The sequence below is a fragment of the Phacochoerus africanus genome, chromosome 1 (genome assembly GCF_016906955.1).
Source record: "Phacochoerus africanus isolate WHEZ1 chromosome 1, ROS_Pafr_v1, whole genome shotgun sequence".
NCBI classification, from domain to species: Eukaryota; Metazoa; Chordata; class Mammalia; order Artiodactyla; family Suidae; genus Phacochoerus; species Phacochoerus africanus.
This window is the reverse complement of record NC_062544.1, coordinates 61,515,314-61,532,994: the sequence shown is the minus strand read 5'-3', so window position 1 is coordinate 61,532,994 and position 17,681 is coordinate 61,515,314. Positions and strand designations below refer to the sequence as shown.

General features: G+C 35.5%; 1 protein-coding gene across 3 annotated transcripts in view; it reads right to left on the bottom strand.

The window, feature by feature from the left end:
- ZFR (zinc finger RNA binding protein) overlaps positions 1-17,681 on the bottom strand; it is a 95,653-nt gene that overhangs the window by 29,094 nt on the left and 48,878 nt on the right. For 2 of the 3 annotated variants that reach the window (XM_047767508.1, XM_047767517.1), the window contains 8 exons: positions 17,276-17,395; positions 16,076-16,221; positions 11,789-11,951; positions 9,749-9,954; positions 8,265-8,415; positions 6,318-6,459; positions 1,143-1,240; positions 188-283 (listed from right to left, as the gene is read on the bottom strand). In XM_047767508.1, coding sequence (XP_047623464.1) covers positions 188-283; positions 1,143-1,240; positions 6,318-6,459; positions 8,265-8,415; positions 9,749-9,954; positions 11,789-11,951; positions 16,076-16,221; positions 17,276-17,395 — 1,122 coding nt within the window. Of the gene's footprint in view, positions 1-187; positions 284-1,142; positions 1,241-6,317; positions 6,460-8,264; positions 8,416-9,748; positions 9,955-11,788; positions 11,952-16,075; positions 16,222-17,275; positions 17,396-17,681 lie in introns of those variants that run through there. The other variant, XM_047767526.1, reaches the window with a different exon arrangement.

Below are 17,681 nucleotides of genomic sequence, written 5' to 3'. Positions count from 1 at the left end.
TACAATTCTCAGAAAATAAACACCCTGAGACCCACTCAGTATCACTCACTGGAAAAGGAAAAAGACTACATTTAGTCAACGGAAATAAAGTTGATCATTAAGTCTAAGATAAGGTTATTAAAAAAACCCTACAGAAATATTTCCTAAATGTTTATTTTTCAGACCATTACAGCTTCATGTTACTTACCCAGCTTGGAAAATCAGACCAAGTTGGAACTCGCTGACAGAGGTCCCGAAGAATACGTATGATAATCACACAGGACTGCAGACCATTAGCTCTAGCCTTGAGAGCAACACAAAAACCAACTGAATTAATCTTAGAAATATTGAAAATATCCCTTGATGAAAAAAAGTTAAAATACCACTGTTCAATGGAAGCTCAGATAAAAATAAAACAAAATAACCACACTTAAAATTAGATTCAATGAGCTGCCATTTACAGCAGTATTTTATGCCAGGGTTAGTATTTAAAAGCTGATGTTTTAGGTCAAAGTAAACAGATTATACAAGAATAATTGTTCTTGATCCCCTGTGAACCTTGACCTATGATCATTTAAAACAATGAACTTAAAAAAAGTCTGCCTAAATTAGAAATAAAAGAAAAAGTAAAAGAGCTAAAAAGTTTGTCTAGGGACTGAAAGGTTAAGGAAATCTGTTTGGTTTCCTTTCTGTGCCTTTGCATAACTGCAAAGTCACTAAACCAAACAGCTGCTTCCTCACCTTTCATTCCCTACACTTATTAACTTAGAGAAAGAGGGGGGAAAATCTTAAAACTATACACAAAGCTTGAACACATATTCCATTATTCAAAGCAAAGTTAATCTGCAGCCTTATGGAATATAATATATATACACAAATGTGATGTTCCTAAACAAGTCAACTTTAAATATGGCTACTAAAAATAAAAAAAAAAGACCCAAACTATAAAACGCCCCCCAAAACCTGAGTTTATTATCAAATGAAGAGTAACTGCAATATGCAGATCTTCATACCCGGCTTTCTATGTTAACATATTTTCTGATATTTAATTTAAAATAGTATTGCTTGAGCAATCTTTTGAAATGTTTAAACACAGTTAAACATGTTTTACTGAACTACTCTCTCATAAGGCTACAAGAAAAAAGTAAAATGATGTTCCGAACCTGGAACCACTTAGCGTGGCGTAGAGCAGCCAGAGCGTCAAGGCATTTTTGCCTGTCCAAGACGTCCGGTGGGTCTTTCACCATACCCGAGGTTACATCTAAAATGGATTGAATTGGCAAAATGCAGTGAGGAATGGGTGTTTGACCAGGTGAGCAAGACACTTCCTTAAAGTAGCATCAGTGTCACATGAGCCATTTGAGTTTATTGGCACTTTGAAGTCCCCAGGGAGTTACTTTCAACAAATTTACATAATCCAATATGAAGATCAAGAGAATTAAGTTGAACTCTTTAATTATATAATAAATAATTTCTACAAATATAAAACCTACCCACCAAAATAAAATCAAAAGGAAAGGATTATTGGACATAGAGTACCAGCAAAGACGAGACAAGAGGGAACACAAAAATCCACCTTAAAAAATGAAAATGTACAATAAACTACTGAGTTTGTTCAGTATTTTAAATGGTCATAGGTTATTCTGGGGCTAATATGGTAAAGAACTAATGATAAATATGGCATGATCAATAAAGTAAAAAATCATAAAAAAATCAAGAGCCCAAAACAGGCATTTCTGAGAGTCCAATGCTTTCTCTTCCATAAGAGAATTTTAGCTCTAATATGAACTGCCCCTTTAAAATTCAAAGTTCCCACAGTGTTTCGAAGAACAGTTGGAGAGAAACAGTAAGTAGAAAAGGGCAATAAGAACCACCATGGTTAAACAAGATAAGTATAGAAATAGAACAGATGCAGTAAGCAGAATGCTATGATAAATATGTAGAATCTTTTAAGTTATAAAGTCAGTTTTAATAACTGATTTTAATCATATTATTGTATTAAAACATAAAGAACCTATATGAAACTTGAGAGGAAATCTGAACCTAAATCAGGATAAGAAGTTAACTTTACATTCATAAAAGTAGTTGGAGGGCCAACTTTACATTCATCTAAAACATATCTGTAAGATGTACATAGAAGTTGCTAATCAAACTTCGTAAGTAAGTCAATCTAACTTATTGTGATTTTAACTCTTTGTGATTTTAAAATATTTTCTGGATACAGGAAAATTATATACCAGGCAAGTAATTACTGACTTTAATAGTCTTCTAAATAAAAAGCAACAAAATTATGGGGCATTTAGGATATAATTTAATAAATTGAAAGCACCAAATGAATACTAGGGACAAAAGAAGAAATGTATGATAAAAGTAAACATTAAAGATGATTTTATTTTAAGAGTACTATTGCAACTCTAGCCAAGTTATTTGATTGTATATGTATCTTTTCCTCACAGCACCCTTGGCATGTGCAAGTTTCTGGGCCAGGGACCAAACTCACACCTGTGCAGTGGTAACAATGGATCCTTAACCCACTGCTCCACAAGAGAATGCCCCAATGGTATACTTTTATATGAGCATCCAGAAATCTTAAAAGGTATTTGTCCTTGAGTAGATGACACAAAAAAAGTTTATTTTATTTTTTTTTATGTTTTAATTTTTTTGTCTTTTGTTATTGTTATTGTAGTAGTTGTTGTTGTTGCTATTTCTTGGGCCGCTCCCGCGGCATATGGAGGTTTCCAGGCTAGGGGTTGAATCGGAGCTGTAGCCACTGGCCTACGCCAGAGCCACAGCAATGCGGGATCCGAGCCGCGTCTGCAACCTACACCACAGCTCATGGCAACGCCAGATTGTTAACCCACTGAGCAAGGGCAGGGACCAAACCCGCAACCTCATGGTTCCTAGTCGGATTCGTTAACCACTGCGCCACGACAGGAACTCCAAAAAGTTTATTTTAAAAGTGACAAAGAATCCCATCCCTTGTCTGGGTTTTCTACTCTTAAGTTCTTACTCCTTAATTAGTCAGATGGCACAGATTTTCAGAAGATAGGGTAAAAGGGAAATTTACAGATAATCAAAGAACACCGAGTGGCATTCTGAAAGTGAACACCGAAGGAGGAATCTGGGTACTAAAAACAAAGTATCAAGTCAGAAATACTTTGACTTCTCTTACTAAAATACTAAAATTACTACTTTAAAAAACTAGTCAATCTCGAAACCTGCAAGACGAACTTCTGAATCCATAAATATACTGAACATAATAAATGGACTATTCTGAGAGAAGGAAAAGGAACACAGGATAGCATTGCTAATTAAGAAAAAAAAAAAAGGAAACGCCAAAAAAGCACTCCCCCAAGCAAGGTTATAGAACATGCTGAAGAACCCTTTCCATGTTCCTTATTTATTTACATTATTTGCTAAAGCTAGGATGCAAATAGGTGACAATGCGCAATCTCTTTCTAAAAGTTTCTGAATTTTCAATGTTTATTCACAATCTTTTAATTTCCTCCAATATGTAAGGACAGTTTTCTTTTTGCACACAAGCATCTATAACTCTGGAAATTTAAATTAATGATACAATTTCAAAGATGCCAAGGCACCTATTGCAATTTAAAAACAATTAAGAGCTGTGAGTAGGAAATTTCTGTCAAATTTAGAGTGTGGATTTTTGCACCCATTTTATATTTCAAGTGGATTAACCCCTTAGATATATACTGTACTAAAATCATACTTGCTTCCTGACACCCAGTTTAAAGAAAAAGTTAATTTACTTTAAAAAAAAGCAAATTCTTAACCTAAAAAAATGTATTTCATAAATTTTAAGGGGTTAATCACCAGTTAGAAGACATGCTGTGTCCACACTATTTTATGATTAAAAGTTAATGGGAATATATTAATTTAAATTAAATGGTTATGTAAAAAATATAATCCACCCAACAATTTAAAAACTAGTGTGAACACTGCTCAATTCTAGAGAGACAAAGACAGAACAAACGAAACAGCCACACAAAGGACACTAAATGCCAGACTCTGCATCCAAAATCCCTCCTTAATCAAATGGCAGGTGTGACACTGAGCTTTTGAAAACCTTGGTCAAAAATCCTTCCGATGTCTTGGCAGCAACCCCTGACAGGAATCAATTCCCTCTGCTAGAAGGCTTTGGACCGGGCCTGATAAGCTACAGGTGGAAAAAAACACACACAATACTTGACTTGTTACAGAAGAGATTCTGTAGCAAGGGTTAGAGCATTTTGAACATTTCAAGCTTCAAGTCAATTAAATGTTTACTTAATGTTTAACTGTCAAACACAGTACTATAAAATACATCTGTCATGCGTTTAACAGTTATTTGGGCAATTTAATAATTTCCTTTAAATAATTTTTGGTATTAAACAAAACCATTATGCATTAAGAGGCTACCACAACTATGCGCAAGTTGCCAGTCTCATGATTTACATGCAAGTGCTCTTCCGGCAAAGCCTTCCTTTCCCCTGTACTAACTCCCCAAAGCAAGCTACAGGCTTTAAATGATTGTAAGACACAGAGCGTTCGGAGCTGCAGTGAGAGAGCATACATACCGTTATTCTGCAGCAATCTTCATAATGAAGCTAAAGACATGGTTTACTGCAGTTATATGCAGCAAGGAACACTATCAATGTTTCTACACTCTTTGCACTTCCAACTTTTCAGCTCAGTGTCTTGAAGTAAAATCTTTCAATTGTGGACTGATCATTTCTCTTACCGTAATATTTATGAAATTCAGAACAATAATTCTAACTCAAGTCTGGGTCAGACAAAAATATAATTTTGTTTCCTTTAGAAGGGACAGGTTATGAAAGACTACTACAAATATGATACTATTAACTTTACACTTTTGCCAACATCATGAAATGACTTGATACTGTATAAATTTAGTAAGCCTAAATATAATTGGACAAAATACGCTCTGAAATAAAGTTAAATGGTTACGATTTCACACTAAATGTTGCAAGTTTTATTTATAAACAAATTTTGAAGATTTCTTTTTCAAATCCTAACAGTCACATGCTGCACCTAAATTGACCAGATTGACTCAGGTCAATGTGAAAACTGTTTTTCCAGCAATATCCACAGGCAGACCTTGAGTGGAAACTCATGTTCTATAAAAGATCCTTTACATAAACCCCATTTATTAAGATATAAAACTTATTTAACATACAATATATGATATGTGGTGTATATATAATATAGGCAAGGTTAGACATCTCCTGGTGACCATATTTTTCATAAAAATGTTCTTTTCCTGGGTTATAGAAAGCCCAGTGCCTTTAAAAAAAGAAAAAAAAAAAACAAACCCAAAACTGCTTTGCTATAAGAAAACAAATTTAAAGGGACAGTAATTGAGAGCCTACTTATGCTATTTCAGGCAAATTAATTTTAAGCATTCTTTTCTTCCTATCTTTATCACAAAGAAATATCAGTGTAGACTATTACTCCATACTCAACAAATTAAGATGTATACAAAACAACATGAAAGGAAACAAAGTAGATTTTATCTGACCCAAAAAACAACAGAACCAACTTGAGGCAGACACTGACCATGCTTTTTGGCTTAAAAGCTTTTGAAGCTCTGAAAATGTTACAGAACAGTCCCTAAAGCAACATTGCTGGCACCAACAGGATTTCATATTCTGTAATTGTAAAGTAAGTTTAAAAACCCTGAATTGTACTATAACTCACTAACTATCCCTACACCATTTATATATTTTGCAGTATCTCTAGTAAAATCTACGTGCATTAGGATGCTCTGCATTTATGAAAGCGCTCCAAACCAAAGAGCAACCTCAGAGAACTAGAAATATTTACCTTATGACAAGCCAAATCCATGATTACATATATAACAGTGCCTCTTAAACTGTTAAGTGTTATGAGTATTTAACCAATTTTATTTATGAAACTCTCTTGTCTTTTTTTTAAGACAAGGCAAGAACAAGAACTTCTTAACCGAAGTTAAATTTGTGGCCCCTTACTAGCAACATTTCTTTTAATTTTTTCACGGGTCAACTATGCTGGTAAGAATAATTTTGAACTTCTTTTTCCAGAAATCTGAGGTTAGCAAGAAAACAAAAATCAAGAAAATCAATACCATGAGTGTTTTACATAAAAGTGCATTATAAAGAGATATTAATAATAGATCTGGGAAATGATCTTAAGCAAAACTAGTAGCTATATAAGTCAAATCTATCAAATTCATATGTAATGCCAGCATGTTGCCTTCTAGGGCTTAATGCCATCTTAAAGAGTAAATAAATGGGAAAATAAAAGCTATTAAAAAGTAGAATGTTTAATGACTTTCCAACCTCCTTCCCTCATGTTCTCTTCTCGAATAATTGGAGACGTCAGGGTGATAGTGACTTGCATTTTGGGTTCCACACATGAATTCAAAATTATTGCTGCTTCAGAAACAGCACATTTTATGTCATACTTCTCAGGACTTATAACCTACGTAATGAAGAGTACAAGAAATTAGACGGACCTTTTACATTATTAAACAAAGCAGTTTCATCATGGTTCCTTCATTTTTTTCTCTCCCTTAGCCATTTTATAAGGGTAGACCATATATTACCTTCCCCCCAAGAAACCTTGCAATAACATGCAAATATAAATCTTTAACTTCACTTTCCTTTCAGAATTCTTTGTTGACCTAATATTTACTATTATTTGTATCATATGAGTTATCTGTATGTGCGTTATGTCTCTCTTAGATGATGAAACACTTAAATAAAAGAAACACTGCCATACTTATTACCATACCTTCCTAATAGCATCTGGGTAGTTAAGTACTGAAATAACTGCAGAATGTGAATGAGACTAAAATAGACATCTGAAACTAACAGGAGATGTAATTCAGTATTTCCCACTGAACCCTGTCTGTGAAATTAACAGATCTGCATTTATCAGGGAGCAAACAATCCTGATCAACAGAAGAAAAAATAAGACACATTGCAATTTAGTACACATGTAATAAGCTCCAGTTTATATGAACAAATGAAGACTACAGAAATTACAGTGTTTACAGCATAGTATCAAGGTTCAAATTCTAGCTCTGCTACTTTACTAATGATGCGAAGATGGGCAAATTGTTTAACTTCTCTATACAATGAGGATAGTAATTTTATCTAACCTATAGGATTGCTAGAAGAATAAATTAATTAGCTATATAAAACACTTAAAACAGTGCCTGGCACATAGTAAGCATTATATAAATGCTAACTATGACAATGATGATAATGATAATCAATTCTCTCTTGCTTATACACTTGCAATAAGTACAGATTGATCTGGAAAAAGTATTCTGCTTTTAGCTTAAGCGCTTAACTGTTAGCTACTTAGGATATAGTATTGCCTGCTCTGTAGTCCTACTAAGCACCAAAATTCAGGATCAAGACATTTCCTGCAAATTACGTATTTTTCTCAAGGTTCTCAAACACCTTCTTCCCCTTCATTGCCCTCATAGCCTCAAGTGATAGCTCTTGCTATCAGTTGCTTTGCTATAGTCAGATACTATTTATTCTGACGTTACTACAGAATACACATTACCAACTAAATAATGTTTGGTTTTCTAATACCCAAGTTTTATATATTAAATTACTCAAGGAATCTTTATTTTAAATCCCAGTCTATGACTCTCACAAGATAACTGTATAGAATTTTAAAAATTCAAACCTATAAAAAAAAGATTTGTTTTTATTGGACCAAAAGGGAATATTCTATTAATTGTGCACTGCCGCAATCTGCTGGATAGATATCAAGAAGTAATTCCTGCCATTATAACATGTAGGAAACCAAAAGTAATTATACTAAAAATTCAAATCAGAGAGTTTCAATTTCAGTCACTATATTTTATTAAAAATACATTCAATTAAGTAGGCAAGAAGTTCATGAATTCTAAAAATTTAAGCTTGCTATACATGGGCTTTATTTAAAAAAATTTATTTTTTTCCTCAACAACTGTCTTTTCTCTTTATTTAAATCTTGGAAAAAGAACGGGAAGAGGACACATGCTGTAATTTTATATTTTAAAATAAATTAGCAAGATGGCTTCATTTCAAAGAGAAGCACTATAAACCCTAAAAAGACAAAGTAGAAAATAGTTCTACCCGTTTGTGCAATCAAGCAGACATTTCAATTTGGAAAGTCAAGCCAAAACTTTAAAGTCTGGCTTAGGTTTAAGCTGAAGTACAGTTAGTCCTGCCAAAAACTTGAACCAGACAAAGAATAAAAATGAACATTTCCATAATACTTACAGCAAGCTGTTTGGGTAGAGTTTCTGCAATACGGCTTAATAATGTCTTTGAAGGTTTCTCTGAGCACAGCAAAACAAGGTTGACATTTCTATCTCCGCGGAGAAGCAATCCTTTTGCCAATACTCCCACTCGCAAAACTCCTTTTAAAGCTCTGCAGTGAAATCCAGTTATACCAGTGACATTTCTCTTCTCAACAAGAACCATGGTAATCTCCCAACACACAACGGTACATGAAAATAACTTTTACACCATTAAAATTCTCAACTACAGTAAAAAACAAACAAACAAAAACCCATAGTATTTTTAGAAGTAACCTTCACTTAGATAAGAAATACAGATAAATTAATAAATCAAGAGCTAAGTTCTTACAGGGACAACTGGAAGGCAAAGATCATTAATGTTTTTGTGTGTTCTATTTTACATATCAGAATAATATTGGGTGGCTGAAATAGCTCAGCTGGGAAAGCGTTAGACTGAAGAATAATAAAAATCATGTTTGAAAAAACAAGTATAGGGAGTTCCCGTCGTGGCACAGTGGAAACAAATCTGACTAGTAACCATGAGGTTTCAGGTTCGATCCCTGGCCTCGCTCAGTGGGTTAAGGATCTGGTGTTGCCATGAGCTGTGGGGTAGGTCGCAGACGCGGCTCGGATCCCATATTGCTGTGGCTCTGGAGTAGGCGGCGGCTACAGTTCCGATTAGAACCCTAGCCTGGGAACCTCCATATGCTGCGGGTACGGCCCTCAAAAGACAAAAAAATAAATTAAAAAACAAAGATATTTAAAAATAGCATAGGGAAAATGAAGTTATAGGTCATAATGTAAACTCAATTATGAAAGATGTTGCCATGTCTTGGGCTTATTCATGCTTATGGATCAATGTGTTAAGGAAAAAGAAGCCACGTAAAAAGTGAATTTGAGATAGATGCAACATTATAAATAAAAACTGAAAAGCAGCTGAATACAACTGTACAACTACAAAGGCTGCTTTAAAAACAGACCTGAAATACTTTTTTTGGTCTTTTTTAGGGCCACACCTGTGGCATATGGAGGTTCCCAACCTAGGGGTCCAATCAAAACTGTAGCTGCCGGCCTACGCCACAGTCACGGCAATGCAGAATCCAAGCCAAGCCTGTGACCTACACCACAGCTCACAGGAACGCTGGACCCTTAACCCACCGAGTGAGGCCAGGGATCAAATCCACGTCCTCATGGATGCTAGTCAGGTTTGCTAACTGCTAAGCCGTGACAGGAACTCCTTGAAATAGTTTTATATAAATTTAAATGAAGTAAAATTATAAGGTTGGAGATTGTATGAAATTATTTTTCATTTCAGCAAAAGGCTGCTGAATACATTAAATGTCTAACACAAGCATTAAGACACATAAACTCACCAAAAAATTTTCATCTTCGTAACTTTTATTTCAAGTGTAAGAAGTCCACATAAAGAAAAACAAAAATATACGAAGTAAAATAAAAACGCACCTGTCTTTCCCTCCTTCTTTCTTATCATCTCCCTCTTTGTTCTTGCTCTTCTCATGCTCAGACAAGCTGTCTGAAACAAGTTTTAAAGCACGTTCAGTGATAGAAACAATTTTCTGAACTGCCTGTAATTCTTCTTCAGTTGGATAAATGGTTGCATGTTTTGTCATTACATAACGGTCATCAGATGAGTCAGGACGACGTAAAGGCTAGAGAGGAAAAAAAAGACAACTATTTTAAAAAATGTTTCCTGAGCAAAAGTAAACAATCATTTTTCAGCTAAACATATATATGTTTGTCACATCTTTTCAATAAGAAATTGACTAATTATGCAAAACGTCCATTTAAAACTATCTTCCCCTTTCTTCCTTTTCAGTAGAAACAAAAATGTAAACCATGGAGAGTTATACTATCAAGAGTGAGTACGCGGAGTTTCCTGGTGGTCTAGAGGTTAGGATTCAGAACTTTCACTGCTGTAGCCCAGGTTAATTCCTGGTCTAAGAACTGAGATCTCATATCAGGGTGCTACATGCCATGGCCAAAAACAAAAAGAGTGAGTATGTAAGTATGTATATATTATGTACACATGCATTTTTTCGACCATGCCCATGGCACATGGAAATTCCCATGTCAGGGAACCCCACAGCAGTGACCCAGGCAGCGGCAGGGACAATGCTGCATCTATAACCTGCCGTACCACAAGGGAATGCCTATGTATGCATTTTTTTTTAAGTCAAAACAAGTAAAATTATAATACATACCATCTAAGGTTATAAAAATGCTTTTTATTCAACTTTAAAAACCAGTGATTCTGAAATATTTTGCTTTTTTTTTCTCTTTTTCTTTTCTTTTTTTAGGGCCACACCTGCGGCATATGGAAGTTCCTGGGCTAGGAGGTGAACTGAAACTGCAGCTGAGACCTACGCCAGAGCCACAGCAACTTGGGATCCTTAACCCATTCAGCAAGATTAGGGATTGAACCCACAACCTCAGGGACACTGGGTTGGGTTCTTTTTTTTTTGTTGTTGTTGTTGTTGTTGCTATTTCTTGGGCCGCTCCTGGGGCATATGGAGGTTCCCAGGCTAGGGGTCGAATCGGAGCCGTAGCCACCGGCCTACGCCAGAGCCACAGCAACGCGGGATCCGAGCCGTGTCTGCAACCTACACCACAGCTCATGGCAACGCCGGATCCTTAACCCACTGAGCAAGGGCAGGGACCGAACCCGCAACCTCATGGTTCCTAGTCGGATTCGTTAACCACTGCGCCACAACAGGAACTCCTGGGTTAGGTTCTTAACCTGCTAAGTCACAATGGGAATTCCTGAAACATTTTACAAATGCTTGTTCTATGGAAAGACACATGAGAAATAGTTTAAAGGGCATGAATTTGCTGTTTCCTTCTAAGTGCTCTCTAGAAAAAAAATAATAAAGGGGAAAAAAGCTCTTCTTTTCTGTAGTCTGAACTTATGTGCAAACATTCCTCATAAATCAGGTGTCTCTTCTTTTATCCAGCTTCCACAGAACACAAACTTTCAAGATCTAGATCTTTCCTACAGTTTTCCTAACACATCCACCGTGGGCTCATCTTGAACCATTTACCTATCCCTTACCCTGCACTTAATTCAGAAGCAGTGGTAGGTTTTAGATGCTCAGTATTCGAAGAAAGAATAAAAGATTCTATGCCATTGGTAATGAGAAAATAAGAATGATTCTGAAGGCAAAGCAACTGCCTTCAAAATTATTTGTTCCTGATAATCTACAGAACAAAGGCAAGAAAATCTCTTACATGAAGGAACAGTTAGCAAAAGAAGCTCTGCTCCCTTAGCTTATATTGAAACTAAGAAAGATTCATGGAAATTCCATGAAATCCGTAACATGAGTTGAGAACCTATAATAAAAGGAGGGAAAATTCTGAATCAGATGGAAAACTTACATTGAGATTTGGAGATTATTAAGTCTAAGAATTAGCTTCCCAAACCGTTATCTTCTAATGCTGAACCAGACTCAGACTTTCACCCTCTATGTAAACAAAGTGGACACTCACTGCAGGCCCCTGGGGCTGAGGCGGCATGCCTGGTCGGACTCCCAGAAGGCCTAGTGGGCCTGGGGGACCATGAGGATAGCCTCCATCAGGCATTCGGCGGCGATCATCCCAATGATGCTGTTCTTCTTCCATTCTTCTCCAGTACATATCCTCTTCATAACGTCTGAAACATAGAGAATGATACTATAAGCTTATAAGAAAAATACAATCCAAGAATTTACATCAACAATGATTAAAAAAAAACAATGAAAAAAAATACCACAGTCTAGTTAAGACATCTTCTTTTTCCCTGATGTATCTGATTATCTTTATTTGCTTTCACCTAGAAGTGAATGGAAGCGAATCCAAGTGAAAAAAGAAGATGAGAAAACAAAGAGAAAAGGAAAAACTCACAGCCTGAGGACAAAGTTGAAAGGACAAGCACCAGAAGCATCAAATTCCTTCTAAATTCTCCCTCTTTAAGAGATTATAAACAGGTACAACAATCACCACAATCAAATTGTGATGACTGTTGTACAACTATAAATGTAATAAAACTCAGAGTAATAAAAAAAAGAAAGAAAAAAAGAGATTATAAACTTAATGCTTACCTAATATGACCAGACCAATAATGTATGGGAGTGAAAGACCCAAGGCATACATTTAAGAATTTTCTTCATTATTTCCAAAGAAATGTGCTCTTTTCTATTTGTTTCTTTAGAGAGAATGTCTGAAGACTACCTTTAATTTCCCCTATCTGATAAAGGCAGAGACAAAGACATTTCTCTACAATGAGGAAAAACAGTGATAAATGGCAACTCATATCTTGTCTCACTTGGGCATATTAAGGGTGATGAGAATTATGGTAAAGAAGAAAGTATTTGTTCCGGCTCAGCTAGTAGTTACTGCCATAAGAGAATACAGGTTGTAACCTCAAGGTCTTCAGAATTTTTGTGAAATCTCATGGTCTTTAAATTATTTGGTTCATGTTGTACCAAATAAAACACCTTTGGGCTGAACTCTGGGCAGCTATTGCGTAACTGCTTTAATGAATGGTCAACATTTTCAGAATCTAATTTCTTTCATACTAGGTGATTCTTTCCCTCTCGGTTCTATCTTCACTTTCAGCTTCAAACTAGGATACTAATAACTTTAGCAATTTCTGCTAACATTAGGTTTTTACTAGACAAATTTGCTTAAGCACAAAATTTAAGAAAGAAATGTGCTTCTCAAGTAGCACTGTAGAAACCACCAACTTCTGCAGGTTGGGAATAAGCAATGCTTTTTAGCTTATCCAACTTAAGACAGCTAAAACCATACTTCTGTTATTTAGGCCTTGAGAGAAAATAAATAAGAATAGCTTGAAGGATCTGGAAAGGCATGTTCATTCCATTTTTGAATACTTTGTTATTACTAAAGACATCTAAGTTAAATAAGGGCAGGGACCTTTATCCACAGTTTACCAATTCATACTTCATACCATTTCATAACTAACACACTATGTGCTACTTCCTGGCACATGTAAGTGCTTAAAAAATATTACAATGAAAGAGGAAATAACTGCATAACGTAGGTGTAGAAAAGAATTTCCAGTGCATTATGAAGGCAGAAACTTCATAAAGAACAAGATTCAAATACATAGAAGAGAAAAGCCAATGTATAAACAACAGCAAAGATTATTTAAAGGTAACTCATTAATAATAGGTTAATAGCTACAATTTAAGAAATGTCTGCACAAATCACTAAAAGGTTAAGTTAAAAAAAATGATTAGGCAATTCACCACAGAAGAAATATAAGTGGGAGTTCCCACTGTGGCTCAGTGGAACAGAATCTGACTAGCATCTATGAGGAACCAAGTTTGATCCCTGGCCTCACTCAGTGGGTTAAGGAGCTGGCGTTGCCATGAGCTGTGGAGTTGGTCACAGATATGGCTTGGATCTGACATTACTGTGGCTGTGGAGTAGGCCTGCAGCTTCAGCTCTGATTTGACCCCTAGCCTGGGTACCTCCATAAGCTGCAGGAGTGGCCTTAGAAAAAAATAAATAAAGAAATATAAATGGTTAAACATGAAATAAAAATTTAATCTGTCAGTAATGCAAACAATTTAAACTGAAATAAAACTGGCTTTCCTGCTCCACTCTCTCATTGGCAGAGATTTAAATAAATTATAGCAGCAGTTCTCAAGTGTGTTCTAGGGACCCTAGATGAGACATCTTCAGGGGGATCCATGACTTCAAAATTATTTTCACAATAGTAACAAGACATTATTTGCCTTCTTCTTTCTTATTCGCTTATGAGTGGAGAATGGAGTTATCCAGAGGCAAAATGCGTTATCACGCATTTGAACACAGAAGTAGATGGGAGAATCCTACTGCCTTAAGCCAGATATTTAAAGAGATTGGCAAAAATATAAAATGATGTCATTCCCTTTACTCTGGGAAATAAATGCAGTTACTTTATAGTTATCACACTATATTTATCTACCATATTAATATATTTGATCTAATACTTTATTAATAAATACATATTTAACTACATTTTAACAAATATAATTAAAGTAACATTTTAAATTCATAAGTATTTAAACTTCTCAGTTTTCATTTCTAATACAGTAATTGTTGACAACTATAATCCATATACACAAAAGCTCTTTGGAGTCTTCAATGATTATTGAGTATAAAAGGTCCTGGGGGAAGTTCCTGCTGTGGTGCAGTGGGTTAAGGATCTGGTGTGCCACAGCTGTGGCCTGGATTTAATCCCTGGCTTAGGAATTTCCATATGCTGTGGGTGCGGCTGAGAAAAAAGAAAGAAAGAAAGAAAGGTCCTGAGACCTATGAGCTTGAGAACCACTAAGTTACACTATCCAGTACAGGGAGAAGTATGGGTATCCATCAGTTAAATGTTTCCATTTCTGGGATTTTATTATTAGCAACTGAGTGTGATTTATTCAATAATACAGCCTCAGAAATGGTCAACGTAATAATTATAAAATGCAAAAACCTAAATATCTAACAATATGGAGATGGTTATAAGGAAAATTTTACATCTGCACAAGAGAATACCATGTAGCCATGGAAAATAATTTTAGCTTACTTTTCAAAAATGTTGCTATGTAAATGACAAAAGTAGGTTATAAAATACACACACATTATGCTCCTGTTCATATTTATCTTTATTTTACTACTTATACACAAATACTCATAGAGCAATATTCATGTTTGATAGCCTCAAAGTAGAAATGATATGAATGTCCATCAACTGATGAAAAGATAAACAAAATGTGGTACATTTATATAATGGAATATTATTTACCCATAAAAGAAGTACTGATATATACCAGAATGTATGAACCTTGAAAACACACTAAGTGAAAGTAGCCAGACACATGAGATCACATATTTTATGATTCCATTTACATGAAATTTCCAGAAAAGGCATATCTATTAAGACGAAGTTTATTAGTGGTTGTCTAGGGGAAAGGAAGAAGTGGGGGGATAACAGGGTGTTGGGATAGGGAGTGACTGTTAATGGGTCTGTGGTTTGTTTTGTGGATCATGAAAATATTCTAAAATTAATTGTGGTAATGACTGCACAACTGTGAATATAATAAAAATACTAAATTGTATCACTTAAAGATATGCCTGTTTTATCAATAAAAACTAAACATTTATGTATCTCTGGAAAATGTTTTCTCATTTCTCCTTCCCTGTAGCCTCTAACATTTTTATAATAAAAGTTTCTTTTTAAAATCTTTTTTTGGCCATGCCCACAGCATGCAGAAGTTCTGAGGCCAAAAGTGAATCCAATGCCACAGCAGCAACCTGAGCCACAGCAGTGACACCTGAGCTTAACCTGCTCAGCCACTGGGGAATCCTAGAATCCATTAAATCTTAATACTCAATGCATTTCTTTCCTAGACCTAGGAGCTTCCTGAGAAGTGAAAGTATATGAAATAAATCAAATTGCTCTGAATGAGAGTAAGTTAGAGTAGTTACGGCTTGCTTTTTTTTTTTTTTAATAAAGGCTAAACCACTATCATGGTATTAAAAGTTAAAGATACTGGAACTCCCATTGTGGCTCAGCAGGTTATGAATCTGACTTGTACCCATGGGAAAGCAGGTTTGATCCCTGCCCTCGCTCACTGGGTTAAGAATCTGGTGTTGCCATGAGCTGTGGTACAGGTCACATCCTGCGTTGCTGTGGCTATAGTGTAGGCTGGCAGTTGCAGCTCTAATTCAACCCCTAGCCTGGAAACTTCCATGCTGCAGGTGTAGCCCTAAAAAGAAAAAAAATGTTAAAGATAGTACCTCATTTCCATTCTCCAGCGTTCCTCCTCTTCTCTTCTTCGCCAATACTCTTCTTTCTGCATTTGTTTCCTCATTTTCTCCTCTTGAATCTTCCTTGCTCGAATACTGGGTTTTACTTCTACTTGCAAGTCTGGATTTACTTTTTTCTGTTAATACAGACAAGACTTTTTAAAACCAACCTGCTATTTCTGGTAACAATCTACACATATCTTTAAATCATACAATCCTACAGATTCTTTCATCATAGAGGCTTTTAGGTGCAAATTTCTTACTGCAAGAGCAAAAGCAGTAAATAAGTTGCATCAGAGGAAAAATTCAGAATATAACAAACATTTTTTTTCCTTCCCACTCTGAAAACTCTTAGTTGTCCATGTTAAAAAAAAATTTTTTTTTGGTCTTTTTGCCATTTCTTGGGCCGCTCCCGTGGCATATGGAAGTTCCCAGGCTAGGGGTCGAATCGGAGCTGTAGCTGCCGGCCTACACCAGAGCCACGGCAACCCAGGATCCGAGCCACGTCTGCAACCTACACCACAGCTTAGGGCAACGCTGGATCCTTAACCCACTGAGCAAGGGCAGGGATCGAACCCGCAACCTCATGGTTCCTAGTCGGATTCATTAACCACTGAGCCAGGACGGGAACTCCTGTCCAAGTTAAATGATAAACACTATGTAAAAAGTATTTAACTCAGCACTAACCAATAGAAGAAATCCTTAGGGGACTGATGGGTATTTAATTTTCCTCTGTTTGTAATTAAATGATTCTAGGTATCTGAGTGTGGGGTTACAATTTTCTTTTCATATCAAAGTATTGCCCTTTTCCAGACTATTTTTATTTAACTTATCACTTGAAGTGTTTTCAATGTAGAATCCCTCATTTGAAAATTCATTGCAGTGGGAATTCTGCCAAGATGAAGGAAATGGATGGAGATCTGACATTTCTTTTAAGCACTTCCTGTGATGCAATCATCTTTACATGATTACTTGATCCAAGCAATGTTACATGTTTATCTGCCAGTCACCACAGTATTGTTTTTACTTAAGTATAACAAACTAATAAATAAAAATTAAATATCTGACTGAGACATGACAATCTTAAAATGGGAGTTCATGGACTTAATGAATTATATTTAGATGCTTTGTTTTTGAACCTAGAATGTTCCAAGCCATATAAAAAGAGAAGACAGCTGAAGTTTTACTCACTTTATACTGAAGTCTGTGTCTTCGCCCTTTTAAATGCATCTCCTTAGCATTGGGATCATTAAAGCTGCACTCACATAATTTGCAATGGAATCGAATTACTTTTCCTTCATCATTTCGTACCTTGATTAGGAAAAAAAATTCAAGAATCACAAAAGGGATGTTATAGTTAAAGACTTCAATTATAAACTTTCATGGTTCTCTGACAAAGTTGTAAATAACTTAGAAATTTGAAGTGAGGGGAAAAAAGGAGGCAATGTCTATACTTTTTAAAAAGGATAATCTATAGAAATGAACAAAAGGTTAGAATATTTATCTGTAGCATGCAAGGCTTTTCTAATTAACTTCAATTAATGCTTTTGTTTATATGTAAACATTCTTATTTCAATACAATTAGAACCCTAAAATC